The sequence below is a fragment of the Rhagoletis pomonella genome, unplaced genomic scaffold (assembly GCF_013731165.1).
Source record: "Rhagoletis pomonella isolate Grant_MI unplaced genomic scaffold, Rhpom_1.0 Rhpom_scaffold_00007, whole genome shotgun sequence".
NCBI classification, from domain to species: Eukaryota; Metazoa; Arthropoda; class Insecta; order Diptera; family Tephritidae; genus Rhagoletis; species Rhagoletis pomonella.
In genome coordinates this window covers 29,319,683-29,340,393 of record NW_023458561.1, presented here as the reverse complement: position 1 = coordinate 29,340,393, position 20,711 = coordinate 29,319,683, and the positions used below count along the sequence as shown (strand labels likewise).

Sequence of the window (20,711 nt, the reverse complement as noted above, 5' to 3'; positions counted from 1 at the left end):
AAGCTTGTTAAGAAAGTGAAATTTAAAAGTCGCAAGGCAACAACTATTATCATTCGAACTTCATAGCAGTGATGAGCGCACTACAATTCCCAGTGCTCCCGTAGTTACGAGCCAACCACTGAAGGTCAAGTGGTACTTTTTCATCAAGGCGCCACCAGTGACAAGAGTCATAAAAATGCTTTTTACAATAAAAGTAAATGCAGCGCCCAACTTCACCACAAATTGCACTAAAAGATGTAGACCACGAAGCGCGTGTCATTTATGGTGAAAGCAATAGTAAGAGCAATATCGGAAACTGAACTGCACAGAGCGCATCATCGCCGATGCGAATGCCGATGACACTTAAAGTGATGTACCGTCAAAACCAATGATCCACGGACTAGATTGCGAAGAAGAGAAGTGAAGAGTTGAAATTACAGCGCGTGCACGTGACAGCATGTCAAAAGTGGTGGATGTGCGGTATGTGTACGCTATACATATGTATACAAGTAAAACGCCATTGGTGGTGCAGGTTGAGTAGCGCACATTTTATAGTTTTGCAATAAAAATGAAGCATTGCAGCAATGTAGATAGCCGGCATACTTAACGTACATCATGTGCACGCACAAAGGATGCCAGCAGAAAAATGTTTGCAAAAAATAAAAATCGTCCTTAAAAACTTTTGCTGATAAGTTTAAATTTTGATTTTAAAAACTTTAGTCTTAAGTAAGAGTTATAGTAGGAAAATAATTTAAAAGAAAACCGAAAATACTTTAGTAGAATATAGCGCTAAGATTCAGTGATATTTTTTTTTTAACTGTGTGTAATATTTACATAAATACACAAAAACTCAACATAGTTTAAACTCTTGAAATTTACTCTTTATATGCTATTCGCACTTAAGTCGAAAGTCCCGTCTCCAATCACGTAAGTTAAGGTTTGTTGTATACTTATAAGGACTTGCGATCTGATTTACAGAAGGAGGAAAATAGTACTAACCAGGATTATCTGAAAGTGTCATTATGGTGCCTGTTAGGCCTCTTTACCGTCATTGAAATGGAGGAGATCCTAGAGTTCAAATTCCGTTGTCTCTCTCAAACAGGTAAAAAAAAGGCAAGAACCCTGGTCTTTGCGCTACCTTATCTGGAGGTAATTGACACTTCCTCTTTCTCATATGCGAACAACTGCTGCAGTTGGAATTTGTTGGTAAAAGCCAATGTCTCAGTAGGTCACAAATCGATGTGCGTAAGAAGTTATGCGTCTCACTGATTTTAATTTTCCAGCCGTGTCTATAATATCGACTAAAGATACCACCACTAAAAGTCATTTCAATTTCAAAAGTCATTGGCGCTAGAAAAACCTGTTCTAATAAGGCCTTTGCGGCATGTTAGTATAGGGCAGGAGAGCTTGCATATCTTTTTGGAGTAAAGACATTTCCAAGATTCAGCGAAGTCTTTCAACAAATGTTACAGAAGTTACCAGTGCAGCTGGACATTCTGGATACCAAGGATGCCTCCTAGATTTTGGATACAGCTAGGAGTTAACGAGGCTAAGCAGAATCCACGCGAAAGGATACACCCAGTCAGCATATAGAAAGTGGATCCTCATAGGGGATAGAATTGATGAAATGCAAATCGTTTCTTTGAGTATTCCACTAAGAGCTTCTGGAGGTAGTAGAGGGGTTTCAATTTAGAAATTCAGTTTGAAGATTCCTTTCTTTCGCTTAGATTCCGCTCAGTCCTACGCATTCTTGCTCCTTCCCAAAGAATTGCAAACTTTTTCTATAAGTTTTTCGTGGATTAATGGGTTAAAGAGATTTGTATCGAGAAAGTTAAGCGTTGGAAAGTGATGCTTGTCAAGCAATATCAAGAAGGATTGTGCTAAATAAAAAATGGGGGTTTGCGTCATTAAGATCAAGTGGTATGTGTAAAAATCAACTTTCAGCGCTTATAAAAGTATTAGGAACATTATCAATCCACGAATCTCAATATAGTAAGTAGCTTTAGCAAGCAGAATAAGATAGACTATCGGGCATATATTTAGCAACAATCTCAATATACATATTTACTTCGAGGCTATACAAAAAACAAGAAAAAAAAAACACCTTACCTAATGCTCATGAATTATGTTGTAATCCGTAGCTTTTCCACCAATTGCATTCATTGTTAAGGCATCAGAGGGAACAGAAATAAATAAATAAAGAACATGAAAAATTAGAAAATTCAATCAAAACAAATTTATTTACAAAAATACCAGTTTGGGCTAGCGGCCGTACGGAATGCAATTATCTCACCGCTTCGATTTCACCGAGACAGACAATGGCCTACAGCTAACTGTCCAATGTGGATACTCAGCCCCTTGAATGCTGCCGAAAAACGTCCTTCTCCTTTCGCACTCCACACGCCAACATTCGTCCGGCACACAGCTCAGCGTAGATTTGTATGTACACTGTATGCATTCGTAAGATATTTGTATTTACCAAAGAGAACGTGCTGAATTTATAAACTGGTATTTACAATAGTTGGACACAACTGGCAAATCGTTGCACGCTTTGCTTACCAATTGCAGATGAGCAGGGGAATAACTCTGTGTAAAGAAGAAATACAGCAAACAAAAAAAAAACGTTTTGGCGAAAATAAAAGTAAGCTACTGCGTCCATTAATATTTTGTGCGCACGATTGGTGGGAGGGGAATTTCTTAAAAAATAAATAAAGTATGATTCGGAAATCAATATAAACACAGCTGAGTCTTAGATAAACCAGAGGAAAACTCAATTTCCTTTCGAGCTCAGCTATTGGGAATATGAGTATGTTTTGATATCTGTAATTTCTCTCCAAATGCGAATCGTGTTTGGGTAAGCATACCAAAATATTTACACGCAATGATGGTTGGCAATAGAAGATAAAAACAGCGCAAGTACTACAAACATAATCTAAGTAAAGCGGTACGTTTAAAAATTCCTGTTGTGGACTCTGTATGTAAAAGCGTATGCGTATAATCTTCTTCGTGATATCCAACTGGAAAAAAGTATGTCGAAGTCGATGTTACATAGGTAGAAGTCAATGCTTATTTTTTCTTTTTGATTGATTTCTCTTGTGAGTTTTGGAAGTTTCTATGCCTACCGTCATACCCAATAGCACTACGCAACTGGATATATGGCTTTCTTAATAGGTAACCCAGCGACGGGTTGTGCCGTAGGATTGTGACCCACTATGAACAAAAAAAAACACAAATGAAAGGTATAATAAAGCCTCGGATGAGACTTGGTTCTATTGATGATGACCATGGAAAACTTGAAATATCCATACGCTTAATAGTGAAGATCCCTCTGCATGGCTGGTCGATGTCTCCGAAAAGACTAATGCTGACATCACTGCCAGCCAAGAGACGCATTGGTTGGTGCAATACAAGAAATATCTGCGGCCTTGCAACGTCTACTACAGCGCAAATTCGGTGTTGGATTTGTAGTTAGAGAGAGACTCCGTCGCCATGTACTCTAATTCAATCCGTTAGACCAGCATCTAGCGACAATCAGCTTAAAAGTGAGACTCTAGCATCTTGCTTATTCGGACCCACGTCTTGATGAAAGAAAAGGCTGAGGCATCAAAAGATTTTTTCTATGAGCACTTGGAGCGTACGTATGAGCACAGAGGCGGGGTCTTTGGCGCCACTGTTAGAAAATTCAGCCACCACGTGGCTTATCGACTTCGCCGTGCCCGAAACACGGTATTATGCTGTGCTAGGTTGCAGCATAAAAAAATCTATAAAGCTAGATAACTGTCTCCAGATAAAAAAAACAGGAAACCAAATCGATCATATTCTGATAGACGGAAGTCACTCCGGGGTAAAACATCGACTCGGCACACTTTCTCGTTGCAGCCAAGATACGCACCCGACTCTGTGCAGCAAAATATGTGCATCCAACAAAGCAAGAAAAGCTCTGCGTCAAAAGGATGCAATCACAACACCTGGCCATCTTATTCGCCACTCGACTCTCACACCTGCAGTCAGAGAGCACTATTCAACAAACGATCATAGGCGAGCAGTGCCAAAACATTTCCGGCTTATTACGTACTGCCGCCGAAGAAGCTGGATTTCAGCGAGGCCGAAAGAACTACTGGTATATTGAGGAATATCACCAGACTGCAGAGAAAAAATTATGCCACCTACGGCGTCACGCTTTGTAGTCATAAATATTAAATTTTTCGCCGGTGAAAACTCATATTTTCTAGTTGTCCTCCTAGACATGCGAGTTGTATAAAATTCCATTAGTGATTCATAACGTTGTACAGTGAAATTTAAACCCAAATATATAGAGTAAATAATTTGTAGTCCACCTTCTGGTGTCATGAACATGCTGTTGACCCTGTAAGGGACTTTCCGTTATGTCTGCCTAGCTTTTGTGTTCCGGCCCCATTTCATGCTTTTTCCATGCTGTGAGCCGGTCTCAGCTGAGATCGTCTGCAAAGTCCTGGATCTTTGAAGCTCTATATTTATGGATTTTTTGCGGTTGCGGTTATGGATTCTTGCTCTATCATAGTTCTCAGTGGCATTTGAATTCTTAAAAAGGTTCTAAGGCAAGTTTAAAAACTTTTTCTATGCACACAATGATGCGCCTATTCAATTAAAACGCATATTTTTCATGTAGTTTGATAAAACGTGAAATAAGATCCAAAGTAATCAAGGTGTTTTCTACATTTTAATTACTTTTGTCCGAATTTTATCATTCTTCAAAATGAGCGAAGCTTCTCCAATGGCCACAAGTCCAGATATAAGCTCGGATCCTGGGGCAAACGTTTGCATATATTCTAGCGAAGCGGGGTGTATATACATTAGGGTGGTCAAAAAGTGAAGTCGGAATTTCAATGCTCTCACCCCGTAGGATGGTTATACATCGAAAAAATTATACCCACATTTTTTATTTTAAAATCAGAAAATATTTAGAGGTCGCTCAAAGCGTTCAACGTGGAACACATATTTTATATGGGGAAAAACAATTTTTTGTATAAATTGTATACAGTTCTTGAAAATCAATATTTTTCAATCGGAAAACTCTGATTCTCCTCAGGAGACTTCCAATAACAATACCTAATTAATTATTTAACCATTTTTTAACGCCAAAGCTTTTTATAAAATATTGTTACCATGAAAAAATAGTTAAATAAATAATAGGTTATTTTTATTGGGAATCTGCAGAAGAGAAACAGAGTTTTCCGATCAAAAAATATTGATTTTCAAGAATTCTAGACCATTTCTACTCAAAGTTGTTTTTTCCCCATATAAAATACATGGAAGACTTTGAACGCTTTGAGCGACCTCTAAATATTTTTTGATTTCAAATTAAAAAAAATAGAGGTATATATTTTTTTGTGGTATAGAACAATCCTGGGGGTGAGAACATAAAATTTCCGACTTCATTTTTTCACGTGCATTTTTGGACGAACATAATGTATGTACATACATATCGTAACTAGATACGAATAAAAGCGCGAGCTCACAGGTTGACGGCGAAAAGAGATGCATAAAAAAACTTCAGCGTCAAAGACTCTTAACATACTTCGCCGAAGTTTTTCATAAGCATTTTTTTTCGCAAAATTTTTTTTACGCGCCTTTTTTTGCCGTCAAAACACTAGCGCGCCTTTATTCGTGTGTAGTGAAGATATGTTTTATTTTAAATTTCCATAAGGAGCAAGAGTTTTATTTTATTATGGAAATGTGCAACATGACCGGTTGAGTGTGGACGACACTGCGGTATTTATCTTTCCATTTAAGTACGCCAACACACACACATACACACACTATCAAATACCCTGCAGAAAAAAATTACCAATTGATAAAAAATAACCTACTTGTAGTTAGCTTTTTTGCGGGATTTCTATAAAATATATAACTTGTAGTTAGCTAGAAAAAGCTGACTTGAAACTAGTTAACAAGTAATGCAGGAGTAATGAAGGAGATTGTTTTCTTTAAACGCGTTTCTATATAAATATCCTGCACTTCGCCAATGTTTTTTCGATTTGAGGACAAATAAAAGGAAGATCGAAATTTCATATTATCATTTTGAAGTTATGTCTGACGAATATGGGAGCAGCTACAGCAGAATATGGAAACAAATACGAAATGTAATAAAATAAATAAAGTAAATAAAAATAAAAAAAATAAAAATAAAAAATAAATAAAAAAATATTTAGTTTTTCCTATTGATATGATATGTCCAAAAATAGTTAGTAACAAGTTACTTACATCAAATGCTGAGGTAACCACCCTTGACTATTTCGCGGCCATCGCCATAGAAATATAGTTAGCTTTCGACAAAGAAAATATACAGATAATAAGTGACTTTTAGCTCCTTCCTAATAAACTTAAAGTTAGCTTATAGTTAGATACATTTCCTGCAGGGTATGTACAATGCACATACACATGTAGATACAAAGGAAGTGCGCACATACACATACTAGCATCCGTCTGAGTGCATTGCGAATAACGGATGTGATGTTAAGCTCCGAATCACAGCAGGCGACCGACAATCAAATAAACAAGTGCAAGCAATTCAAAATGTGCAATAGTGCACGGCAAAAGTAATGAAAAACTGAAATTTGGAAAATTAAATTCCTTTATGGCAAACAGAAAGCTCAGTGCCAACTGTTTCCTGAATGTGGTTTTTTTTTCAATTCTGTTCCCAGGTTTTTCTTAACAAATATTTGTAGGCGGTGGCGAACATTTGCGCTTCTTTCGTAGTCAATGTTGTACCAAGTAATGTACTCGTACATACATAATATACATATATTTAAGTAAAATACGTTGCTCAATGAAAATTATTTGATTGAATGATTGAACTGGGAATTTTCATTAGTATTAACAAATAAAGCGCGAACGGCATCCATACATTCGTCTTGGTTGAGCACAGCAGCATTCGACAGAAGTTGTGCAAAAATGCCCAGAGGAAAAGTGAAAGAGAATCACATATTCATCTCACCTGTCATTCTTGGCAAGGAAATATATGTATGTATGTATGTATGTACGTAGTTTTGCACTGATTGGCTAGTGACGTACGCCAGCTGAAGACACATGGCGGAACAATGGAAAACAATTTATCAATATCTTTTATTTTCTTACTAAATTATTATATCTCGTATTTGCTGAATTGAATTATCTGACAGACTTATAGATATGTATGCATTCAGAAGTACAGGTATGTATGTATGCATACTGATATATATTGAGTGGCTTCCGTGAAATTTATAACTTCCTGAGGGTACAAAGATTGACAATGAGCGATACGAAATGGACATGGACGTAATCAGAGATACTGTTATTAGTACATAAAATTACTTTGTATTTGCGGCTCAATTATTGTGTTTATTTTATATTAGAGAGATTAACGCTTGCATTCATATCAGATTATTGATATGTGTTTAACAATAGAAAATTATTTGCCGACGTTATAATGTATCTTAGGATGATAAACGTTATGCCTAGATGATTTTGGCCGAGTGCAGTGAAGTACACCAGTCGTTTTTCTTCGGAGCCAATTGATGCCAATTGGAAGTGCCTAGTAAAGTCAAGCCTTTCTCCACCTGGTCTTCCTTTGCTACCCCGATCGGGATCGGCGAGCCAGCGGAGCCGCTGCAATTTAATTCGACACACACTATCTATCATTGTTAAGCTTGTACAACACATCGTTCCATCGCCTAGGGATTTCACCGCCGGCAACCCGCAGTATCTATATCGCTAACTCTCCAAAGGCCGCCTCATCACATATTGTTGTAGTCCATGCTTCTCTCGCACTATGCAAAGCATGATGAGTGCCTTGTAGAGTGTGATTTTTGTACGATGGCAGAGGACTTTCCATGTTCGCCTTCTAAGCTTGCTGTCAAGTACACAAAAGGTGCCAACAGCTTTTTGTCTAACTATATAGCTATCAGGGATATGTCGTTTCATAGGTGCCCATCCCACGGTACCTTATGAAAAGGTCAACAGAAAAGTCAAGAAAAAGCATCATTTCAAACTTTTTGAATTTATTTTGAAACTCATGGTAAAATTAACAAGGGGAAATAGCAAGAGCGAAAAGAAAGATTTATATTGATTCTTACTTAAAGCGCAGTTAGTCAACGACGTAGCGTAAACGTAGGTTGACGTACGTAGCAGCCTATAAAATTTACTGTTGATAGAGAGAGAGAGAGAGAAGCAACGGCAACGACAGCGCCATGCGGTGGTGAGTTTTCGTTAACACGCGAATCCCATAAGGTAGATCCTGTCTGCGTCAACCTACGTCTACGTTACGTCGTTGACTGTTTGAGCTTTTAGTCGAAAAATTAGCCTTTAGGGGCCGGTTCTTCAATGTCTGGTTATCACTACCTCCCACTTAAACATCATTATCGACGATTTCTACATCACGCATAAAAACATGCAATCGATAAAGCAGTCCTTGTATTTAACCGGAGCTTCTACCTCCGATTTGTGTTAACCAGACATTGAATAACCGGTCCAAAAAGTTGGTATTTATCAAAGCGAATTCATATAAGGTGGTGTTACCGGAGCTGCTGATTTCAATTAAAATTTATACCGATTGTCCAAAATGTTGTGTTTGTTGTGGAGTTCAAATTAGTCAAAGCCCAATTTACAGTTTGAAAAAGAGGTTATATACTAATTGATTAACTCAGTGAAATGGTACCAGGAAGTATGCACGTGTTTATTATTTATTGGAACGAAAATTAATGGGTCCGCACCACGGTAGCCAACTCTTTTTTGAGAATTCCCCGATATCGATAATGTAATTCCCCGATTTTGCCAGAAATTTCGTAAAATTCCCCATCCATAGATTTGTCTGCTGGTGAACGAGCTGCAAAACTGCATAAAAAAATCTAATTTAACAGCTCGAAATTTATACGAAAGTTTGTTGAATTTGTTTTTTAAATATTACACAAAGTTTGAAGCTTAGATTTATACGGCTTTTGTTGAAGGATGAACTTATAAAGGTCAATTAAAACGTAACCAAAAACTTTAATATTAGGTACATAGTTTCTTATGACACAGTGTATTAATTTCCTCACAGAAAACAGTCCATTCCCCGATTCCCTACGCAAACTGAAATTCCCCGCATATCTGGGAACTCCCCACGGGTTGCCTTCCCTGGTCTGCACTGTGACCAATGGTAGCCATCAGTTACCACCTTGCATCTTACTGGTAACCATTCCGAGTCCGAAAAAATTTCGGAATTATAGTTTGGAGAATGCATCAGAATAGGTCGAGCATCATTTGAAGTGCCATCATTTTATCAGATAAGAAATTTTTATTATATCTCGTTTGAGAAGTGCATGTGTAGATATTTCGAAAATTTCATAAGTGAAATTTTAGCATGCATTTAGGCGCTTGATGCTAGTACTCACGCCTAAACATTAACCTACATTGTTTTTTTCTGCGCAAAGTTGAATTTTCTATCCATCTTTGGTTATATATATATCATTTTGTTCTTGCTAGTTCGAGATGAAAACTTGCCTATGTACATATTATATTTTTACAAAAGCAATATTACAAAGAAGAGAAAAAATGGAAAAAATCATTGATAGCTCATGTAAGACCTACGTACATATAGTACATATGCATGTATGTAAGTAATGAAGCCGAACGCTGAACCAGTAGTAAGGAAAGCTCTATAAGTAATTCATATGAACCGTTTTGCATTATTAATGTGACAGCTAAAAAACGGTTTTAGGTATTTTACTTGCAGCAGACAATTTGATTTGCTTCGGCTTTCAAGTGGGGAAACTTTTACCTCGATATTTTCTTTGTAGGTATAAAATAGGGTGTGGAAGTTTTTCCTTGGACTTTATTTTCAAATATAGACAACGATAACGCATATAAATACATATAACTTAGGGCAAAATAGTCACATAAAAAAGTTTTCTTTAAAGTTGATTTTCAATTAAAACTGCTGAATTATAATTATGGCGAACTGAGCAAGCCAATGAGTTACATATAAGCCATGCCTTAGAACTTGGAGTTTTGGCCCATTCTGTTAGATTTGGTTAATGAAGATATCATAAGTATCCCCATCAAACAAGACTTGGGGAATTAGCTAGAGATAAGTTTTCGGTACGAAAATACTTACTGTCATCATGGTTATCGGGTTAAGTGCGCATTAAATGCCACAACAGAACGGTTAACGTTTTAAGAACTTAAAGAAAAATTGGCAAAAGTACAGAAAATATCGTTATTTGATTTATTTAGTTTGAAAATTTTTTTGGACGATATTTATTTTCTGATAATTTTTAATCGGTCCTTTTGGGAAACTTGTTGGCTCATAGATTGGGTGTAACAGAAAGTGGTAAACTACGACCAAGAAGATCTTTTGTATCACCACGGTAACTCCATAACCCTGGCAGCGCATTATTTACTAACCGCATCCCTAATAAATGCCCACGGTAGATTGATAGGGGAATTCCTACGAAATGGGTTCTGTTTCTTTGGTTAGTTCAATACGTTGCTTGTGAAAACGCAGATGTTTATGACCGGTTTGGTACTCTGTGGGCAAGCTGAACACTACGTAAGTGCAATGTATCCAATCAGACCAACTGAGTTCGGCAAATGGTTCCCACTCCACAAAGGTAAACGCTTAGCTTAACGGCAACATTTCTTCGGATACCGCATTTCCTTCGATTCCTAAATTCCTTTACATGGCTTAATCCGTAAAAACAAATATCTCGTGAATAAGAAGAGCTAGCGAAAAAACGTAATGGTATTATAAAGCTTTTGAGATGGAGATTTTAGGAAAAATAATCACGTTGCATAAAAGAATTGTTTTGGCCTTCAAGTGAACTCAAAACATATAAGGTTCTAATTTTTCTTTATTTTTTATCTGAAACCAGCATGGTTTAAATTTTTCTTAATTTTTAAATACTTATTTTTGCTGTTATTGCGCCAACAAATTCCTTTTCATGGTCGCAAGTACCAAAAACCGCAATTTAAATTGATTTTAAAAACTTAAATTAAATTTTTTTTCTTATGGTAACTTTAAAGGTCTAATTGAATGAGACATTAAACCGACATTAAAACCGACCTTCAAAGTAAAATTTTTTGAATTTTTTCTCTTTTCGACCTAAAAACAGCGTGCAATGAACTTTTAGAAAACAAAGTTTAATTGCGTTTTTTTTTAATTTGCTGTACCATAGCAATTGATTGGGTGATACGAGAACAGCAAAAATATGTAAATACATATTTAGAAGTTTTAAAAAGCTCACTGCGTACTGGTTTTAGGTCAAAAATGGAAAATAATAATAAACCTTATATTGTTGAACGTCATTTTAAAGGTCAAGGTAATATTTTATTTCAACGACACTAATTTTACTGAATTCTCCATCTCAAAAGTTTTAAAATTCTTTAAAATAACGTTACATTTATTTTGCTATCTCATTTGGTTCTCAAGATATTTGATTTTGTCCATCTTTTTCCAAAATACAACACTGTGCGCCGAATCTTTCCAACTCTAATACCTTTCTATTGCTTGTTACCATGAAGCGTACTTCCAGATATACATATGCATATGCAGTTCTTTCGGTGGTACTGTTGCTTGAACAAAAATATGGAGTGCTGTCGATCCGATTCCCAGTCTTCGCATTGATCTTGTCAAATTGGACAAACAACTTCATTATGAAAGGCAGCTAACATCGACTCGTCTCAATTCAAATACTTAAGTATTAGATTGGAAGGCAATTGAGGGATTCACAACGGTGTCGTAAGTGTCGTATTGTTGTATGTCGTAAACTTTAAAAGCATAAATAAATGTTTAGAGAACTTGAAACCACAACCAACTATTTTTCAACACTGCGAAAATGCATCATATAACTTTGATGGTACTTTGCGAACCCCCTTGATATATTTTTAGGCGTTTAAAGTTTACGACATACAACAATACGACACTTACGACACCATTGTGAATACCCTAGCAAATATTATGTTAGTAAAGACCCACTCAATTACGAACCACCCTATGCTATAATACTACGAAGGGTTAAGTTCAAATGCTGTTGCCACTTAGTTGGCTGTTTTTATTAGCAGCACATACACGTTTACATACGTACATTTGAATTTACCGATATAGCGGTTGTGCTCTCATAAAATTATGACATCAATTTGCTCATAGAATTTTATCCTCTTCTACGATTGCCAGCACTTTTAAAACATTTATGCAAATTCAGATGCCACTCACTTGTCTAACTATACGGAGAATGGAGGGATGCCCAAATTAAAGTTCATGATATTTAATAAGCTTCGTTGGCCTCTGTGTGCTTAAAAGTAGCAGACTTTTTCCTTTTGTGTGCAGCTCAGCTGGCTTAAATATGGGAAGAAGAATTTTAAAATTTAATAGGCAATTCAAGTGGAATACCAAGTGCATTTGTTGTAAAGCTAAAGGTATGCAATGTGTCAGAAATTCATATGGAAAAGTGTCAATTACTCGCCCATAAATGTGTTGGAAATCCTGCTTTAGATTTGATTACAGAGAAATACACAAACATATACATATATGTGTGTACATAAACTTACAATTTGTTATAAATGCAAAAAAAAAATTGAATGTGATTTTGGCAGATATTTGGGCATTGCATATCGTACCTTTGCAGCAAGCGTTTCATAATCCATAAAATCAAATACTCGAGAAAAACGGCTTTACAGTTTACAATTTACATACGCTCTCATAGTTATAGTGAAGACACATTTTCTTCTTGTGTGCTATTTTAATTCGGTAAAGCTGTGAAATAAATACATACCATAGAATCGGAGAAATACATACCATAGAATGGGAGATGGCGATCATTTCTACATATTTAACCCGAAAAATTTATTTTTTGGAATATGACACTCTTGCTGTAGAGGTACGATTTGTATTCAATATTGAAGTTTAAGTAAGTAGACACCAAGTGGGGAATTTAACTCTAAGCTCCTTGGAAAAGTACACAAAAGCTTCACAAATTACCAAAATATAAAAAAATGAATGTATGTATTTAAAAATTTGGGAGAAATATTTAATTAATAGACATAATCAGGGAAAAAAGGCAATAGACAAAATTAAGATCATTGATTTTGATGGGATTATTTTCACTTGATTGTATGTAAAGAAAATATATTTAATAGGCAAATTTGTATGATTATTCGGCTGCGATGGCTGAAGGTGGAAGTGATAAAAATGGTGCGTAGCCTGGAATGCCTGGTCTGCTGAAGTCTGGAAAAAAGAAGTCAGATGAAGAGATGTGGTGATCTACGAAATAGCAGCTATAAATTCTATCGCTTAGACTTTGTCGCTTTTTCAATTTTTCCTAATAAACAATCGTGATACAAAGCTCAATAAAAAATATAAAAATTTAATTTTAATAACATTTAACATTGACGAAGTTTTTTATGTTTTCCAAAATGATTTAGTCGAGACTTATTTCGAATTAGTTTGAAACTAGTTAGAGGTCTGACAAATGCCTTGAGTGCAGCTTGAATGTCACCACAGACACGTTAACTGCTGCATCTCCACTAATTTTCCACCATTTAGAGTTTCAAATACTTTGGCCTGGAGGATCGATGCATATTCTCTAAGAAAAAAAGTGAAGCTCATCCTCATCACCTTTGTTAGGCACATAAGATCCTGACCCAATGTCAGTTTTGCCGCCATCAGTAAAGAATCGACAAAGTGGAAGCTCAGTCTTATAGCGTTTTCTTTTCTCGAAATAATGTTGCATTTATTCTGCCCTGTGCCAGGGCTGTCAAGTTTCGTGTTCTCTTCTCAACATCTTCACATGCATATTGCACTCTGATAATGTTACCATATAAGAAGGTGACATTTTTGCGAGGAAAGAAAACGCCATTAGTGTTGAAATTAAGCCAGAATTTAGTCTCATGTGGCGTAATGGTGGCTACTACTTAGTTAGCGTAAGCTCAGACCGATGATTTTTTATGTATTTAATTTTTTGTATGATTTAAATTTTGGTGGTAATTTTTTTAATTTTCTCTCAATTCTTGTTCCTCCTGATATTGTACTGTAGTCACTCGTTTAAAAAAGAACAAAAAAAAAAAACAGATTTTCATATTTGTGTATTGTGGAGACTATGTATAATCTAATCGTTAGAATTTTGTATATGAATATTATTAGTAACTTTAAATAGTTAAGCCCCTATTCACTTGTTCCGCAAAATGATTCTCCTTCATTGAAGTAATTTTTATTTTTTTTATAATGAATTATTGTACATATTTTTAAATTTAATACGGTCAACAGACAAATATTTAAATAAAAACAAAAAAAAACTTTCTTCGAAATCGAAGCATAGTTATGAAATTAAGACAATAACTATCGTAAAACTCAAATTCAATAAATAGCCACAGCTCAAACAGCTAAATCGATAAGCTCAAATTTAATTTGTGTATCGTTTTTGCAACATTTCCAATGCTCAGCATTGCACAATTTAAATAACACTTTAATGCAGCCACATAAAAGCCGATGAGATAAATAAATATTTACGCTTTTAATGTCAACATTCAACATTTAACATGGCAATTTCGTTGTTTCTTCGTTGTTTTTCCGCCGCTTATTCGCCCATTCACTTAAGCGTTGAGCACAATCGACTAAAACCACATCAAAATCAAATGTAATTCAATTTAGTTAGCATTGCTCTGCAATTGTTGTGTCTTTATACCGTATACGTTAGAATATAGCCTAGGGATTTGCACGATAGAAAATTAGAAATAGTGAAATACAAACATACATACATAGTATGTGCATATGTATGCTCGAGTATATAGTTTTACTTGATAAACACAAAGAGCACAAAGTAGTACTATTGAGGGAATTTATTATATTTACTAACATCCCAATTTGCCAAACGATTTCGTAGCGACGTCGTTTCCAACTCGTTCGGGTGAATAATTTGTTCGCCGGCGACCTTCGCCAAAGGCTCATATTAAAATACCCCAATAAATGAAAAGCAAAAACCAAATTTTTCTTATTCTTAATATTCTATTACACATTTATAGTTATTAAATTTATTTCATTTAATTTTAATTTTGATATTCAATACAATCTCTGATAATTCCAAATAATCCGAAATTAAATATGCGTTGCGCTTTAACTACATGAGAAATAATTTAAATATGAAAATGATATATTTGATATTAATTTTACAATTATTTAGTTCTTTAATTTTTCACATAAAAACTTTTTACTAAATACAAAGCTTGATATTATATCCCGACGTTTGGAATAAGCTTATATTGTAATTTTATTAGAAACTTAATTAGATTGGTATCAGTTTTAGGAGAAGTTAATTGAAACAAACTTTATCAATAATTTTCATAAACTCTTTGAAAGGCGTTAGGTTATAATTAGCCGAATTTATGATGTTTTCAACGTTGACATTCAATTTCATTTGAGTTCAATTTAATCAAATATATCGCTCAGTTAGTTAGCAAAAGCGCGTCATTGCGTCGCCAGCCTTCAGGTGATTTCACTTCAGCGCATAGTTGATCAAATTTAATTTCAAACTTTTAATAGCCTCCCAAAACTCACTTAGGGCACGACAGAGCAAAGTTTGTTTACACGTGCTACGGTTGTTAGGCATATTTATATACATACATATCACACCATGGCTAGCTGGCGCGCGAAAACAAAAAGCGCATCTTCTTACCACAAATCTATTTATTTGCACACAATATCATACACGCTTTTGGGCTTTCGTTTTCTACAAATACAATATTTGACATGCCTACCGATGCATCGCGACGTTGGCATTAGTTGTCATGCCATGTCATTATGTTTGAGGTGGCACAACCGTTAAATTTCTCGTTGAAATTTGTATTTAACATTTTGTTAATGTGTTTTAAAAAATATAAAGAACTATTGCCCGCTTGCATCCATCAATTTTAAATTTATCAGCCTGTTAAATTTGAAAATGACGCAACTTTTTTCGGAAAATTTGCAATTTTAAATTTTAACAGTCTGATAAGTTTTAAAATAGATTGATGAAACTGGGGATAAAGATCATAAAATGCATATTTCTTTTTAACTTTTTTATGTTTTTTATTTATATGACATACAGTTTTTTAATTATTCTATAGGGTGCAGTTCCTTTAAAAATGTGTCTGATTAAAAAAGAAACAAATTTTCAATATCTCATTGGTAGGTATATGTATGTTATTTATATTTTCCTTAAATACGAAAGATATATCATTTTGCAATGATTCACTTAAATTTGGTTTTTTTTTTAGCAAACTTTTTTTTTAATAAAGCCTTTTCCAACCTGTTTCGTTTGATATTTATATTATAATATTTTCTTAGATAAAGTGACTGATTAAATTTATTTAGTACGTTTTCTCAAGTTGATTTTGACATTTATCTGCCCTTCAAACATATCTCTTCAGAACAAAATTTGGGTTTAAAGGGCAGATAAATTTTAAAACCCTCTTGAGAAAATGACTTTTAGACTCATAAACTGCTGTAAACTCTTTTTAAAAATATTTTCAAAATAAAGCCCTCTTAACTTCTTCGTTTTACGTATTGATTAAATTACATTTGACAGTTTAATAGGTGGCAATCCTCTTGAAAAAATATTTTCGTAACAAAGCTTCCTTATAGCTCTTTCAATTGACATCCTTATTGTAGTACGCCATTTAATTGATGAAAAAAATGGATCTGATATTTAAACGGGTTGCAAACCCCGTTTTCAAAATATTCTCAATATAAAGCGTCCTTAAACGTCATTTGCTTGCCACCCACATTTTAATACACCATTAAACTTATTAATAAAATAAAGTTTAACTTTTTAAATAAAAATCTTTTCGTGATAAAGCTTTCTTAAATATCCTACCCTTGGCATTCATATTGTAAAATTTCTATGAAGTTTAAATTAGGATTAACTTTTTAAGCCGGTGGCAGGTCACAAGCTATCTGTATGTCAAATTTTATACAAACAAAGACAAAAAAACATACTCACTCACAAATTTTCACAATTCTAAAATTTGTAGGATTTCATTTAACCTGCCAATTAAATTCCTAATGTGGTGTCAACCCTCGTCTAAAATATTTTACAAATAGATACTGCTTTCGTAAAACTTTTTTCTTTTGATGCCCAAATTAAAATATTTAATTTAACTTAAATTTATTCTGAATTTCTAAGCAGGTGGCAGCTCCCTTTAAAGAAATTTTTGAAATAAAACTTTTTTAAATCTCTCCCCTCTCTTTTGAATTAATCGCACCCTTCAAATTTCAAAGTCCTTTTAAAAAATATTGTATGTCAGAAGGAAAAACTAAAATTGCAGTTTTACTATATTCGGCCGATACTATGGTGAGCATATTGATTGTTCCGTGTTTTTGATTTTTTTATAATATTAGTAGGATTTTATTGTAATTTTAGTTTTTTTTTTAGTTAAGCCAACTTCTAATTCACATTCGTTTTTATTTATTTGCAGTATCTGATTTTACCGAAACCCTTTCCCATTTATACGAGGAACATGCAACTGCCCTACAAACTTTAGTCTCCAATTTTCGTAAAAAGAATGCAGAACTTCGCAAAGAAAGGTGAGAATGTAAACACATACTTATATACATACTACATATGAATTTTTTATAATCGAGGGTTGATTTATGTAAATAAAAAAAAAATAAAAACTGTTACAGCGCAAACGTACATATTTTGCGTCCCAATATCGGAATATGTGAATATGAATATTTGAAAGTTGGTTCGTTTTTCTTCTCTAACCGTAAAAACATAATTTTCTGATACACTTATGCCAAACTGAAAACTTCACTGTCGATTCGAAATTTTAACCACGCATAAAAATTCGGGTTAAAACAACATAAAATATAGCCATTAAACCAAATCAACGAAATTTTAAATAATAAATCCAGTATATTGTGAATAATATAATAAATCCAGTGAATTGTGTAAGTCAAAGCGGTTTAAGTTAATTTAAAGGCGACGCTGAAGGAGCAGCGTTTCGTCATATGAAGCAAGAGACTTCAGTTGCACTTTGCATTCCAGTCGCTATAGCAATTGCGAAGTGAATATTTTCCAAAACCAATTAAAAAAAAAAATTGAAATTTCAGTACTTTCTGGTGTTCTAACAATTAGGGATTAAAAAAAAATGTTTCAGAAGGCACTAAATTTGAGGTATCGAATAAAATTCTCTAAAAGATGAAAAATTACACTCAATTTCATTGAGTCCCGTTTTCACAAGTAGGTTCTAAAATTACAAAATACATTTTTCCAAACAAAATTGGTGTTGAAAGGACAACTATATAGCCCATAGAAGAGCAAAACAAACCTACTTTTAAACTCACATCTCGGATTCCGATCCTCCGACCGAAAATACGCAAGGATGAACTATTCCAGTCCGCGGGTAAATATTTTTTTTTTTTGTAAAGATCTGTAACTAAATATATGTACCTATATTTCTAGTTTAATTAAGCTCAATAAAATTGTTGTTCTCTTCCTCAGACCCGCCTGCCATCAGGCAATTTTCCAAGCATGGGAAACATTCCTACAGGAGGTCGAAACCGATTCTCAGGCATCAAACGATGTGGCCAACGTGCTTTCACGTCAGGTAAGCAAAATGCATTAAAATCATACCGAATGTTGGCTGTAGTATTTATGTACATAAATATTATGAAAAAAGTTGTAAAGTTGTTTAACTTTTGTGGAAAACATGTGTGACCGTGACATTAAGTAGCATTTGCATAGTTTGCATCGAAATAATATTACCACCAACTGCAGCTGCCACAGGCACTTCTCCTACGCATATTCACTAGTGTATAAACAGGCATAGGTATGCACCCATTCAGCAAAATATTCGTAAACTTACATTTATGAAAATAGAACAAAATTTAGACATTTTTCGGATACATTTTGCCACCAAATTGGGCATTCAAAACCTATGTATAGAAAATCTGCAACTGTGATTGTAAAACGTCGCAATACGCTCTTTGATTTTTCCTTGAATACTATTTCGAATTTTGTCTCGAAAACAGCTATAGAGCGGGGCGGCATTCTCGCTTTTCCTTTACTTCTGTAGGCTTTTCCTTTATTTCTTTTCCTCTACCGAAGCCATGTCTAGCGAAATTCTGAAGAGTATGCTTGACTACCTGCTCTGTAGTGGCTGAAGGTCGAAAAATACTTCAAGTGCTGTCAACGGACTTTGAAATTTTGTGAGAGACCGTAACTGAACTACTTCTCGAAGCCCAAGCCACAGGTAATTACGATACTATTATACTGTAAATCCATCTCAGAATCTTTGGGCTACATACCATCAGTGTCCTCTTAGCCTTGAAAATGGTCGCGCATCAACCTAAGATTCACACAGAACTTTGGAATCTAGGATCAGACCGAGATACTTAACCTCCGCGAAAACACTGACTCCGACCCAATGCAGAGTCATGCTCCTCATGCCTGGATGATTTGTGCTTTTGGTAAAGGAGACGTTGGTCGTCTTGGAGGGGTTAATGTTAAAACCCACTTTGGCGCACCATCCCTTCGTTGTGTTAAGACCTCTTTGTATAACACTAAATAGCAGGGAGGTTTTCGGAAGTTTTGCTGATACTCAAAATTACGGAAAATTGATATCGTTTTCCGTTAAGAATGCACAAAAATCACACTGTCGCAAAACGTAACTTTCTATGCTGCCTGGGTACATAACTATTTCTATGTACATATTGCTTTTTAGTATGTACATATGTATGTTAAATTGTGTTTGTAAAGCACTTTATTGGGGTTAATTAGCTAAATTCTAACCGCAACTGCGGTCGCTTCACTAAGTTGGTCAGAAGTGACACTTATGCATGTACATACATATGTACAAAATGCCACGTGCATAGGCATAAACCGATTGGGGATTTCGATAGTTGATTTCAATGAATTCAGATTTTTATTTATATAAGCAGAAGCAGATATCTGCATTTGACAGAGCAATGTTCTATTGAATTTTTAGTAGCGGTGTGCCCCGGTTTAACCCGACTGAGTTGCATATGATAAAGTGTGCTCGAATCATTAATAATTTGCATAAGCGTCTTTCGGGAAATTATACGAAAATTTAAGTAGGTAGCCAAAAACAACAACAGCATACTAAGTAACTTATTTAGCTTGCCTACACAACCCGAAGTATTTAGCACGTCTTGCAAAGGGTTATTCTGCGATTTCTATGCTGATATTATTATCCGCGTTAGAGTGCTAGAGCTGTTTCCTAAATAAAAAGAATTCTCTAATGATCTTTTGACAACAAGACCAGCCCCATTCGCTTTGTTTCCGCCTCCAACCTGCAAACGGCAGACAAGACTTCGCGTTTTTTGTTACGAATGATGTCGATGCCACCGGAATAGGCCAGCAATTGTCCACGCTTGTAGTAAAGTATTTCCGAGAGCTTAAATTCTTATTCTTAATTCTTAAAAACTGCCAAAACTGCAAAGAAATATATTTTTTATACAAAAAAAAAAATGCATAAGAAAGAAAATATGTATACATAACATTTCAAGTGTAATATATTTTTTCAGATTTTTTTTTTGAAAAAAGTACTAGAAATACCCTAGAAAATGTTGGCAACCCTAAGAACACCAAATCTCTTCATAAAACTTTTTTCTCTTGACTTCAGCAGGAATCGAACACGCATCATCGATGTGCAAAGTGAGCAACGCTAACCACTAAGCTAAGCGCACACACCTTCTCCCCTGCAATACGGGGGAGTGACTACAGGACTGCTGAATCGGTAGC

General features: G+C 34.9%; 1 protein-coding gene across 1 annotated transcript in view; it reads left to right on the top strand.

Moving 5' to 3' along the window:
- The window catches only part of LOC118743776, a 452,583-nt gene that overhangs the window by 21,005 nt on the left and 410,867 nt on the right, over positions 1–20,711 (top strand). Inside the window, exons 3-4 of the mRNA XM_036476540.1 lie at positions 17,422–17,530; positions 18,450–18,555. Of these exons, the coding sequence (XP_036332433.1) occupies positions 17,422–17,530; positions 18,450–18,555 (215 nt within the window). The remainder of the gene's footprint in view (positions 1–17,421; positions 17,531–18,449; positions 18,556–20,711) is intronic.